We start from the raw sequence: 14352 nt of genomic DNA on the forward strand, positions 1-14352 counted from the left end.
GTGTCTACTCTATGTGTACAATTTTCCACACAAATGGATGGTTTGGTGTTGTGGTTAAAACTCAAGGTTGGATGTTCTTTCTGGGACCACGGTGGTTGAGCCATTAACTATCACCATTGTGCCCTTGAGCAAGGCACTTAACTGCAGGTTATTCCAGGGCAACATCGGTTTTGAAAGGTTTTGAAGGCTCAGTACTGTAGTATACCTGTGGAAGTTTCTCTCTTCACTTCCTCGGGTTATTTTATATGTAAGGAGGGGGGCATCGAGGATAAAAACGTTGGGAATGGGAACCGCTGGTCTATATCATTTAAAAAACTGATTTTTTCTTGTTTGATCAGCCATTTCTCTGGGAAATACATAAAACAGAAGTGAAGTCAGCTGCAACTTTCATGCAGACTTTAAGATGAGAAAAACATTTAATAAATACATATGTTATTTTGAATAGACTTTTAGAAATAGAAATATAATTTTGTGGTCTTGGGGAAGTATCACACAGCAAGGCAAAGCAATATTGATGCAATTCACCTTCACGCTAAAGGTATTTAAAGCTTTTGGAACTCATTATTAAGAATATATGATTCATTTAATATACTGAAATGGGTAACACTTTATTTTACAGTGTCCTTGTTACTATTATGTTTCACGTACTTACCATAGTAATAACGGTAAATTATGCATAATTACATGCAACTAACCCTCAACCAAATTCTAGTCCTACCTTAACTCTATAGTAAGTACATGTTGTTAATTAATATTACTCAGTTCTTAAATGTATAATTACACTGTAACAATGAAGCCTTAAAATAAAGTGTAACCCTGAAATGTTAAGTTTACTGTAGTTAAAAATATACTGTAATAAACTATATTTTAATAGTAATTAGTTGTGATCGACAGTTCAATTATGACAACTCTCTGAATAGTTTCAACATGCTAATTGATATGACTAAAGTTTCCATCTGCCTTTTTTTATGCGCATTTTTGGATGTTGCATAAAAAAATGTTGGATGGAAACCCCAAGATGTGCATAAATTATATAATTGTGCATAAAAGACCGAATTTTATCCGATAAATCGACATGCACATAAACTACGTTTGAAACACATAATAAATCCCTCAATGCGCAACAATAAAAACTCACGTGACTTTTCCTCAACAGTGGATGTGATTGGATAATTGTACTAACCAGCGGATCATTGCACAGCCTCTCAAATGTTGGTTTGAGTCTATCATCTAAATGGCAGTAGCGTCTCACATGATTGCGTTCTCGAACACCAGGCATCTAAATGTGTTTCCTCTGTGCGCTCTGAGATGCAAGTCATTTATGATGTAGGAGAAAAGAGACACAGTTTCTTCCCAGATTCTTCCAGCAACTTCCATTTTAATTACAGATATTTCGCAATTTACCAAAAGGTTTACCAAGTTAACAAAAATGTGTTATTTTCTTCTCTTGAACACATGGTGTGGAAAGGGTGCTTTATTTGCAATTTTTTATGCAATATTCCAAGTTTGCGCATAGGTTAAATTAGCAACTTTTGGGATGGAAACATAGCTAATGTTAATGTGTTTGGTATTGGAGGACTAGATCTGCTATGCACCCTCCACACAGAGCAAGTATGGACTCTGCTGTGAGCATGTAAGATATGCTGCTGCATGAATAGACGTACATAAATCCTGTTGCAGATCTAGACAGGTGGAGCTGGAGAGGCGGAGGGGTTCAGAGGAAGCTTATCTCAAACTCTGAACCAGACTTTTTGGTAACACTTTATTTTGATGGTCCCTTTTGAACATTCTGTTGGCTATAAGTAACTTTGGAACTACATGTCAACTAGAAGTCATTAGAGTATGCTTAATATCTGATAACTCTTTATTGTGATGGTCCTCAACAGACATTCTACTGACTATAAAGCCCCTTTCACACAGCGCGTTGATCCTGGGAAATTGCCGTAAAATTGCTAGAGTGCCTTCTGTGTGAATGCAAACACGTCCCGGGATTGATGCCGGGATGGGGACCTAGTAACATTGCCCGGGATCAGTCCCGGAACGCGCCCTGTGTGATCAAAAGCCAGGACCAATGCCGTAAGGTGTGTGTCGTAGTGATGACGCACGTGCCATCGCGCGACTCTGTTGCTCTTAGAAGAAAGTTTGTGTTCGTCATCAACAAAGAAAGAATGAAAAAATGTTTGCAAACTGGAATGAAGCAGAGACCAGGGAGCTCCTTCCTATCCGCGCTGAAGCTGAGATCGTTCGCCAGCTTTGTGGAACGGTGCGCGATGCAGCTGTACATGTTTTCAACGCGTACGTTACACGTCACATCCTGACGTCACGTGTCTTTACGAGATCTTTACGGGATGTGTGTGAACGCACTCACAGATTCCGGAAAATCACTAAATTTGGTGTGAATGAATCAAAATCAAACGATCCCAGGACAAATCCCAGGACAGATTATGGGCTTAAGTAAAAGTGAAAGGGGCTTAAGTAAACCTTATTCTAACCCTAACCCTACCAGTCTACAAATTCTCTACAAAAACTATAATGAGAGTTAGCAGAGATGTAAGTGCAACGTTACTTATAGTCTTAAAGTGAAACCAACTATGTAAATGTTGAGCAAGCAAGCTCACTTGGCTGCAGAATCAGCTTGTGCCATTTAGTAAATGATGTGATTGCCAACAGATTGCATGGAAAGGATACCAGAAGCTTGCATTGTGTTTTCTGAGATTTTATTAGAAACACCTATAGGCAGTAGGCATGCAGAGAGTCCATTGTTTCTGTCTTGAGGAGTATTTAGTAAGTTGAAGAGGCTTTAGTGTCCACAACATGCTCCAGTGTCATTATTAAACAAACTGATATTCGTTTGTGTGAATCTGTTTGTCTAATTATGATGTGATCATTAATTAAATACATGAAAAATACACAGTTCGCACAAAAAAAAAATGCAATACACCACTCAGCATTTGTGTTTGGCACAATAAATGTTCTTCAACCCAGATGAAGCTTTTTATAGACATCACACTAAAAACTGGGTTTTTAGGAACATTAGATCAGAAATAATTCTGCTGCATAAATCCTGTCAGTGTGTGTGTGTGTGTGTGGTGCTACAGTAAGTGTCTGGGCACACTGTGTTATCACAAGGTGCCGGCTGTTTGTTCTCCGCCTGTGTGTATAAGCTCACACTGTTGTTCTGAATGCGTGTGTAATTGTGCAGCTGAATGTCTTCTCCTCTGCTATCAGAGCGCCTGCTGTTCAGACCCTCAGTCATGCCGTGTGCTAATGACAGACCCCTCGGCCCAATCTACAAGAGCTGGTCTCAGCCCAGCAGCAGTTCCAGTCGAGAGGAAAGCAGGACACTGAGATTTAGACCGACACTGGAAAATAAGGAAACCAAGAAAAGAAATCCAAACTGGACAGATGAGGAGAAAGGCATTCTTTTAGAAGAATATGGGGAAAGACATTTTGCTAATCACTTTTCCCCTTGTGAAAACAAAGTGCACTTTAGCATATTTTCTAAAAAAGAGTGCCTAAATAAATCATATACTTAAAGGGATAGTTCACCCTAAAATGAAAATGAAGTCATCATTTACGCACCCTGGTATTGTTGTAATACCCTATAACCTTCTTTCTTTTTCCAGACCACAAAAGGAGGATTTCTTTTTTTAAATGCCCGGCTCGCGCTTGTCCATATAATGGCAGTGAATAGCAAAATGTTATTTTTTGGGGGGGGGATTTCTTGTTGTTGTATTACATGTCACGTTTTATCTTGATTCCTCACAACTTGTGTGTTTCTCTGGTCGAGTCGGAGTGAACCGGGGAGTCTCATGAACGCGCAGTCGTGCACAGCGGCCAAGGTCAAGATTAGCGTTAAATAAAACATTACATTTCTGTTTGTTTTTCACCAAACCCTGTCATATACCCCAGAACACTTGGAATAAATGACACATGGGATCATTCTGTGATACTTTTGCATATTTTTTTAAAAAGCTTGATGCTGGTCGCTATCACTGCCATTATACTGTATGGACGAGCGCAAAAAAAAACGGGACATTTTTTTAAATTTCAACTTTTTTGGTCCAAAAAAGAAAGAACAGATATACTGCATTAGAACAACTCCAGAGTGAGTAAATGATGACTTCATTTTCATTTTAGGGTGAACTAAACCTTTAAAAAGTGCATACTACTTATGTGCGAACTGAATGTATACTTGACTTTGTTAATTGCAATTAAATTAAAATGTATTATAGGTTAAATGTATATTAAATACAATTAGCTGAACTTTAGAGTACTTTTGAGCAAGACTTAAGTAAATCTTTATATCTAATTTTATAATTGCTTCTATTGTCTTTGAAATATGGATACAGTTTTGTAAAAAGCATTTAAGTTGAACTAAAATATAGGCCTATTTTAATAAAATTTCCATTCAAACTTGGAAGAAAGAGTTGCAATTTAGGACATTTAAAATATATTAACTTTAATAAAATGTATGTACATTTATGTAAGTGGTCTTTAATTTAATATCATATTATTTGCAAGTAGGCTACAGTTTTTGAAAAATATACTTTTAAGATTTGATTTACACTATTAAGTGCACATTCAATACAATTAAGAACACTTTTTTTCACAAAGGTACAGCTACAAATGAAATAAATCCTGTTTGAAATGGAAAATAATAATGCCATAAGCCATGGTCGCCAGGCCACTGTGCAGTCCAGAACAACAGACGCAACCCTGAGGACACATGATAAGAGTGTTTGCACTGAACACATGGTGACGAGAGAGCAAGACCGAGCGAGGCGGCCGGTCAGATGTTCAGTTCAGACCTCCGAGAGCTTTCTGTGAGGCGTATCGGAGACTGGAGCTGAATGAGGATGTACAGGTGACATGCCGTACCTTCCTGACAGGGCCTTTACGGGATTTTACAGGATCTTTTTATCCTGTGTTACTCATGTTTCATGTTCATTTATATGGAACGCTCTATGTTTGCTTGTTTCTCTGCTCTCTTTCTTTCTGTTTTCACATATTAGTCTCCTCTCATTTCTGCAGGTGTTTGATCAAAGATTTTGAGACGCGTCCATCAGTGATGCATCTGCTGGAGCATCCGTTCATTAAACAGGCTCATGGGAAAGACACGTCTCTCCGGCATCAGCTGTCAGTCCTCATCCGCGAGCAACAAGACGTGGGCAGCAGGACCAGGACCACCAGGTACACCAACAGCACTGTGTTAGATGACCTCTCAGCTCTTCTCTGAAACCAGATCGATGTGTTCAGGAGCCACAGAGAAACGGATAGCGGCACGTTTAAAAAAAGGCAGAGCGTTAAACATCACCACTGGTTTTATAATAGCCTGCCAGTCATAGATTGTCGTTTTGAAACGGTTTGAGGTGTTTTTGATTCCTCTCAGGGTCAGAGCAAAGATCTGGCAGCCTTGACCATTGTGAGGAGCTTGTCTTGCATCCATCACTGTCTTCTGCAGATGCAGAGCTGTCCTAGTGGATTTATCACGTGTTAATATGAGACAGTGAGACTTGCTGTTGTGACAGTCTAGAAATATACGAATCAGAGTTTTTTATATTACTTTGTCATCTATCATCTGTGTGTTGAGGGCTTCCTCTTTCCAGCAGATGGCAGTGTTATCTGTGGAGGAATGAAACTCCTCAGGTTTATCCTGAGAGCCAGAAGCATTAGATGCAGCATCACACTGACAGCTTCTATTAAGTCAAACGGATATCTCTGATGCTGTTGTACTGTAGATGATACAGGGAAACATAATGAAAGCGTTTCCACTGGCTTCTCATCCAAAATACTCATTTAGACCCCTCGAAACCTGCAGATCTTGTGGAGGGGAGTGTGCCCTGCCTATAGTACTCCCAGTGGTTGAGTTATATTAGCTTTAGATTTGTTTAAAAGTGCCCATTGCTGAATATCAAATATAAGTATTTAACAGTGTAGAATGTTTCTGTGTACTGTATTCAAAAGCTTTCACAAGAAAAACAGCATGATTATAGATGAGGCCTATATTTGTTGTTTATTTGCTTTGCCAAAACAAAAAATTATTGCATTGCGACCGTTCAAAAGTGAATGTTTCTCTCATGTACACCGAGGCAGCATTTATTTGATCAAAAATACAGTAAACAGTAATACTGTGATATTTTACAATTTAAAATATCAAATTCAAAGCTGAATTTTCAGCATCATTACTCCAGTCTTCAGTGTCACATGATCCTAATATGATGATTTGATGCTCAAGAAACATTTCTTACTATTATCAATGTTGAAAACAGTTGCGCTGCTTCATATTTTTGTGGAAACCGTGATACATTTTTTCAGGATTCTTTTGAAGAATAGAAAGTTCAAAAGAACAGCATTTAATTATAAATATTTTGTAACATTATCCCCGGTTTCACAGACGAGGTTTAAGCCTAGTCCCAGACTAAAATGCATGTTTGAGCTGTCTTAACTGAAAACAACTTGCATTGACATATCTTAAAACATGTCAGTGCCATTGTTTTGTCTTGAGATGCGCACCAGTAATGTTTTTTTTTTTTTTTAAGGCACATTAATAAAAGCTACTTAAATGTCGTAATTGAACGAAGGCCTAATCCTGGCTTAATCTAAACCTTGTCTGTGAAACCAGGCCTTAATGTCTTTACTGTCACTTTTGATCAACTGAATGCATCCTCGCTAAATAAAAGTATTAATTAGACAAAACTTTTATACGCTCAGAAAAAAAGATAACTTGGACCAACTTAAAATTTGAGACTCTTTTGTTACAGCCAAATTTAGTTTTTCTCAAATTATATTTATTTATTAGGTTCGGTTCAGATTTTAAATTTTTATTTAATAATAATCAAAAATATTCCTTTTCCCAAAGACAAAAACATTCATACAAAGTAAAAATATTATAAAGAGCATATACTATACTTAATCAGTATATTTTCTAATAGACATATGCCAAAATTGTAATTAATGTTGCTCAATAATATAATATAATATAATATAATATAATATAATATAATATAATATAATATAATATAATATAATATAATATAATATAATAATAAATATAATATAACATAATATACTTAGTTTCACCATAAACAAAAACTAAGTAGAATTTTTGCTTATTAAAAAAAAATATATATATATATTTTTTTTTTAGTAATTTAAGTTCAGTTAACTTTGAAATAACATTTATTTTGATGTCTTTTTAAAAAATGCATCATAATTTCTCTTATGTTCTAAAAAAAGCTAGTTGCACATCAACTGTTTCTTTAAACTTTTTTCTATGGTGAGTGTTATTAGCTTTTATACTAACTGAAACCACGATTTTATATACGGCCGGTATAAAAATGCACTTTAAATAAATAACACCGTCGTTTCACTTTTTTCAGTTCATTTGTGCATTTAGGGTTATGTTGAGGTTTTGTTGCTTGGGAGATTTACTGGACAAAGATACATCTGAATCCTACTACTAGCGTGTTAGATTAGCGCTCTTAACCCTCTAACTATCTCTCCGATTCAGGGTTAAATGAGGACTCACTGTCCTGAATTAATCTAACCCTGATGAACTCAATGAGATAAAGAGGATTTGACAACGTTCCTTCATTTCCACAGTACTCTTGTTCTGGAGTGTCTATAAAGACAATGTTAACTTGTTTTGAGAAAGTAGGGGTTAACTTGGTACGTCTGCGATTGATAGTGAATAAACAGTCACTGGGTTGCCAGATTGTATCCCCTCGTTCCCCAGGCCACGTATAATCTGCTGGCCTGATAGTGACAGTGAGAGAGACGTAATGAGATTATGAGCTTGGCTGTGCTCTCTCTGTTTAGTCACTGATGGCAAATATCAGTGAAGTGATTACAGAGTGAGGGAACACTGATACACACACAGAGACAGCGCCACACACACTCAGTCTGTCTGTTTCTCGCACACATAAAGCGCAGTGTTATTGTGTCTGTACGCTGTCATGTCCCCGGGGCCCGATGGGTTTTAAGAGCTGTGAAAAGAGCAGCTGCTTTCACATGATCTAAAGGTCAGAAATACAATAGAGGGTCAAACCCTGATGAAGTGCATTCATGACACGCTGTAATAGCCTTTAAACCCCAGAGAAAAGACCCGCATAGACCCTGATATTGCAGAAATGTTTCGTTTTTTGGTGTTTGCTAAGGTAAGCATCACAACTACTGTTCCTATATAAAGGGTTAGGGATTTGAACACTAAGGGCCAGATTTAGTGAACAGGGCAAATTAGCGTTTAAGACACGCTTTTTTTGGCCATTAAATAATACCACAAACACCAGTAAACCTTAGTAAATCACCTTGCATGATTCATTTAAATCTCATACGTTTTGCATCTGAAAGGGAAACTCCTACAAATGCATATGCATTAAGGTCAGCCGCAAAAATAAATGTGTCCACGCCTTTTCAGCGCTAATTTTTCACTGCGTGTCTTTGATGACAGTAGTCTTTTTAATGGCAAAAAAGGGTTTGTGCTGGTGTAAGCGGTCAGTAAATCTGCCCCTAAGTATTAACCTTTCATGTAACTAACTAGTTTTACACCATTTGTGCTATGAACATGAATGATACCTCAATGATGTGCCATTACATTTTATCAGAAAATTTACCAGGCGGATGATAAAATGGGCAAAAATTCCCATAGACTTACATTACCGTTCAAAAGTTTGTGGCCAGTGGATTTTTTTTTCACTTGATTCAGTTGATCAAAAGTGACAATAAAGAAAGATTTATATTTCAAATAAATTATGTTGTTTTGAGCTTTCTATTCATTGAAATGTCACATATTCAATATTGATAATAATAAGAAAATATCTTGAGCAGCAAATCAGCATATTAGAATGATTTCTGAAGGATTATGTTTCGCTGATGCTGAACATTCAGCTTTGCATCGCAGGAAAAATGACATTTTAAAATATATTACAATATTAGAAAACACCTATTATGCTAAAATCACTTTTATATTGTTTTTGAACATAATAATGTGTCCGTAGTGTGTATACACAACCACCCTAATGTGGTAAAAAATCCATCCATTCTGTGTGTTATTTTGCAATGAGTTCAAAATTAGCCATTTAGACTGGCGATGAAATCTGCCTTATTAGCTTAGCTCCTCCCCTTTAGTGAGCTCTATACACAGTCGGCCATATTTATCTCCTCGCCAGAGCATTTAACAGCAGCATTCAAGTAAGAAATGTATTCTTATTAAAGCTACTAAAGTTATTCAATCAAGAGCAGTGAGTGATTTTCAGTCTTTTTGTTGTTTGGTTCATATTAACAGCATATACAGCAGTAGCTACGTATTGTACATTACCCTGCTTTCTCTTTAATACACAAATCTAATAAACACATGTGATTTCTTTCCCTGCTGTTTAAGTTCACGAAAATAACCGACTGTTTATGTGAACTTTGTGTGTTTTTGACATAATTTTGTGTGTATTTGATAGTTTAAGCGGAATAATACATGAAAGGGAGCTTAGTTTAATACTCACAGGATGCGTCGTCTGAAAGGCAGCTTTCTGTGCATGTGATTCGGATGTGTGCACTCAGAAAACATTTTTCAGAAATTTAGACTGAGATGGCTTTAAAGCACATGCAAATATTATCTTTCATGATGATGAAGAACTGCAATGTCACTTGAGTGTGACTGCGATAGAGATGATAATCAAACCCAAACAGGTGTTTTGTTAGTTAGCAGAGTATCTGAGGCACAAGCTGTAAAGGCTCCGCCCTCTTCTGGATGAGGGGGCGGAGCACAGCAGCTCATTTGCATTTAAAGATGCATGCATTGAAAACTGCATGTTTTTTCTTTCACTAAAAATGGGCATTTACAACATAGTATAATTAATAAATTATCTGTGGGATATTTTGAGCTGAAACTTCACATCCACATTCTGGGTCACCTGAGACCGGTATTACATATTGTAAAAACAGGCATAATAGGTCCCCTTTAAATTGTAAGAGTATTTCACAAAATTCCTGTTTTTAGTACACATTTCAAGATTTAAAGAACTTTTGAATGATAGCGTACATTGAAGGTTTCAAGTCCTGCAGAGTTTGGCTCCAGCTTGTCTCGACACCTGCCTAAATGTTTCTTATAGTGCCTACTAAGAGCTTGATTAGCTGGTTCAGGTGTGTTTAATTAATGTTGGAGCTTAACTCTGCAGGACAGGACCCTCCAGGTGCAGGATTGGACACCCCTGACCTAGAACACCACAACCCAACAGAACACCCTAGAAATTGCATAGCAACACCCTGGCAACCTCCCACAACAATAAAACATATTTTTACAAAATTGTTTATGATTGAATAGATCTTTGTTGTAATATTTACTGAGGCTGTAACACTGCTGTATTGTCTTTTATAGGCATGAGCGGATCAACACACGGAAAACCCTGATCATTGAGATCTGTCCTGATGATGATTTGGTGAACCTGGAGGTTTTAGATGAGGTATTTAGAGGATCTAGCTGGAATTTAAGCAAAGGCTTTCGCTTTCTTAATCGTATAGATCTAGAGTCAACATGAAATCAAAATGTATCGAAATCTTATTTACAGTTCCTGGACTTATTGAGCATGATCAGTGCATGTTATTTCAAAGAAGAATAAAAATGCCTGATATCATGAAAGTAAAAATAGCTTCTACCAACAAGGCTGGGTATTTGCACTTGGTGTAAATAGATACTCCGTTTCATATTTGATGTTAAAATGTAATGAAATTCAATTACAAACTAATACTAAATTGTCTGCTCAAATAATGTGAATTCAGTGAGTCTGTGGTAGTATAAACAACAAAGAAACATTTCCATCTCCAGCATCTCTCTTTTATAGGAAACAATCATTACACATCTTCAGAAGCGGTATCAGGATCTGCAGATCTACACGTATGTTGGTGATATCCTCATAGCCCTTAACCCCTTCCAGGGCCTGAGCATCTACTCTCCACAGGTGAGATGAGCAACATCAGGCTGTGTAATAAGGCATAATTAGTGTCTAATGCATACCTTTTTTGATCAAATGTGTAATTCATGTGGCATCCACTTTAAGTTGGCTTTCTAAATCAAAGCTTCCTTGTAGAGAGTGAACTAAGAGGTAGTTTCCTGTCTGAAAATGTGTCTGTTCTCAGTTCTCAAAGCTCTATCATGGGATGAAACGCTCCACTAACCCCCCGCACATCTTTGCCACTGCCGATGCAGCCTATCAGAGCATGGTCACCCTCTCCAAAGACCAGGTGTGTCTGCACTGTCAGTTATAAAACATATTGTACATATACAGTACATGGTTCACTATAGGAAGCCACAGAATAAAACATTTTAAAAAATAATTGCGACTTTACATCTGAGAAATAAAGTCAGAATTGCGAGAGTTTATATCTCACAATTCTGACTTTATAACAGCAATTGTATTTATATAATGCAATTGTGACTTTTTATCACACAATTCTGAGATAAAAAAGTAATTTCTCACAAAACATTATGAGAAAAAAGGTTGCAATTGTGAGATAAAAAGACGCAATTATCTTTTAAAATGTTTTATTCTGTGGCGGAAACAAGCGTCAATAGTTCACTAACACAGTAGGCTGTCTTTGTTTTTTGAATACGCTTGTGTATTTCACTCATGGTCTCTTTTTAAACAGGTTTTTTTTTTTTTTACAGTAGTTTAATATGTTGGCTAACAATGTAATTAAAAAATGTGGGGTCAGTAAGATTTGATATGTTTAATACATTTTCAAAAAATGTCTTTGTTTGTTTGAGAGATAGAGAAATTAATACTTTTATTTAGCAAGGATGCATAAAATTGGTCCAGAATTACAAAATATTTTTTATTTCAAATACATTATGTTCTTTACAACTTTCTACTCATCAAAGAATCCTGAAAAATCCATCACGGTTTCCTCAAACATATTTAGTGTTTTTTTTTACATTGGAAATTGTACTCATAAGAACATTTTCTTGAGCAGCAAATCATCATATTAGAATGATTTCTGAAGGATCGTGTCACACTGAAGACTGGAGTAATGATGCTGAAAATTCAGTTTTGATCACAGGAATAAATTACATTTTATAATATATTAAAGTAGAAAACAGTTACTTTAAATTGTAATACTATTTCAAGATATTACAGCAGCCTTGGTGAGTATAAGAGACTTCTTTCAAAAGCATAAAAAAACCCCAATTCTTACTAACCCTAAACTTTTGATTGGTAGCTATTGTACATGCAGCACAAAATTGGTTTTGTATTTTAACAATAATGATATAGGTGATATATATATATATATCTTTTTTTTTTTTTTTTACCACATCACAAGTTACTGTGTTATAACATTATGTGGTGTAAATGAGATTTTGTTCCATTTTGGGGGAATAACAAACAAACATACTCTTATTGGTGCTGCTGGGTATGTTAATCTATCCATGTGCTAGCTCTGTACATTGTGTTTAAATGTTTTCATTGTTTTTGTCTGTGAAGTGCATAATCATTAGTGGAGAAAGTGGAGCTGGTAAAACGGAGAGTGCTCACCTCATCGTCCAACATCTCACATTTCTGGGCAAGGTACTCACAACTTTGATACACTACCTAAATCAATTCATAAATACTCATATGCTTCAAAGAAATATTTCAGTAACCGATCTTTCATGTTTGATTATGGGATTCTTGATGGTTTTCCCTCTAGTGATGTAATCAATATGGCTGTAAAATTAGCAGTATCTGGGTCAGGCTCTTCAAACATCATTTGTTGTTTTCTATTTCAAGGCTAATAATCGTACACTTCGTGAGAAGATTCTTCAAGTGAATCCCCTGGTGGAGGCGTTTGGTAATGCGTGCACGGCCATTAATGATAACTCAAGCCGCTTTGGAAAGTACCTGGAGATGAAGTTTACACCCACAGGGGCGGTGATGGGTGCTAAGATCTCTGAATATCTTCTGGAAAAATCCAGAGTCATCAAACAGGCTATGTGAGAAACCACTTTGCATAGACCTTTGGCCATCAGAACGTTAAAGTCAACATTGAACACTGTTTGCAACCCTTTTTACTTCTGTAATGTGAAATATTTCTGAGTGAAACATACTATTAACTAGATAAACATGTAGGGAAGGACTTGATTTTACCCATAGGGAATTGATGGGATGGTGAAAAGTGGTCTTTGACAGGTGACATCAACCAAAATAATAGAAAGACGTTTTTCTTTGGAATTTTAATGTGTGGGGCTGAATCATTCCCCTCAAGACTGCTCATGTTGACTTTAAACTTTTTAACAATTCTTTCCCACATTTTTGCTTACATATATTTTTCTTCACATCTCACATTTTCTTTTGCAGGGGCGAGAAAAACTTCCACATATTTTACTATATCTATGCTGGTCTTTACCACCAAGACAACCTCAAGAAATACAGGCTACCCAACAAAACTGCCCCCAGGTTCTAACGTTTATTTGTAACAAACTCAGTGCTTAAAAAGATGTGTAATTCTGAATCTAGTTAACATATCACACATGTTGCTTTTTTGGTCTTTCAGATACATTGATTGTTTTAATGGTAAAGTAATGCAGGACATCATCTCTAGCAAACTGTACAAGGAGCAATTTGGTGCCATTCAGGACTGTTTCCGTATCATAGGATTTACTGAGGAGGTACAGCTGAAATCCTGGTGTATATTTCTTAATCATATGCAATTATGCAATAATTATTAAAGGGATTGTTCCCTAAATGAATCATGTCTCTCATGTCGTTCCAAACATGTATTCATTTATTTCTTCTGTGGAACATAAAGAAGATTTAAAAAAATGTAAATTAGTTTTTTTGTCAATGGGGTCCAAATTTGTTTGGATTTGGATGGGGTCCAAATTTGTTTCAAATCCTAACCTTCCTCAGAATATCTCCCTTTTATGTTCCACAGAAGAAAGGTCATAGGTTTGAAATGACATAAAGAAGGATTTTATTTTTTATTTTATGGTTGAACAATCCCTTTGAGAAACAATTTTGTTAGTCAGGCTTTCTTCCATGTTTTTTCATACTTCAATATAAAATATTTTCTATCTTTATATACAGGAAGTGAATTCTGTGTACAAAATTCTAGCAGCCATTTTAAATACAGGAAATATTGAGTTTACATCCACCAGCTCCCAACATCAGAGCGACAAGAGTGAGGTGCCCAACTCTGAGGCCTTAGATGATGGTAAGTGCCTGATTATTTTCATGAATGTTAATTTCTAGGTTTGCATTTACGGAACCCACATTTTCCTCATGACATAAATCTTACAAATGTTGTCAGTAATAAATTGGCAGACAAAAAGCAAGAGTTACAGATCCATTCCTGATGTCCTTCTCTCTGTATGTGCTGTGGACA

The 14352-nt window shown here is 36.3% G+C and overlaps 1 protein-coding gene across 1 annotated transcript in view; it reads left to right on the top strand.

Annotated features, from left to right (window-relative positions):
• The first annotated feature begins 4816 nt into the window (after nucleotides 1-4816).
• The window catches only part of LOC311299055 (myosin-IIIb-like), a 121148-nt gene continuing 111612 nt past the window's right edge, over nucleotides 4817-14352 (top strand). Inside the window, exons 1-10 of the mRNA XM_084422446.1 lie at nucleotides 4817-4867; nucleotides 5035-5193; nucleotides 10373-10457; nucleotides 10836-10952; nucleotides 11131-11235; nucleotides 12474-12557; nucleotides 12759-12961; nucleotides 13326-13424; nucleotides 13522-13636; nucleotides 14055-14181. Of these exons, the coding sequence (XP_084278572.1) occupies nucleotides 4854-4867; nucleotides 5035-5193; nucleotides 10373-10457; nucleotides 10836-10952; nucleotides 11131-11235; nucleotides 12474-12557; nucleotides 12759-12961; nucleotides 13326-13424; nucleotides 13522-13636; nucleotides 14055-14181 (1108 nt within the window). The 5' untranslated portion in view covers nucleotides 4817-4853. The remainder of the gene's footprint in view (nucleotides 4868-5034; nucleotides 5194-10372; nucleotides 10458-10835; nucleotides 10953-11130; nucleotides 11236-12473; nucleotides 12558-12758; nucleotides 12962-13325; nucleotides 13425-13521; nucleotides 13637-14054; nucleotides 14182-14352) is intronic.

This window comes from Rutilus rutilus (genome assembly GCF_951802725.1).
Source record: "Rutilus rutilus genome assembly, chromosome: 10".
Lineage (NCBI taxonomy): Eukaryota > Metazoa > Chordata > Actinopteri > Cypriniformes > Leuciscidae > Rutilus > Rutilus rutilus.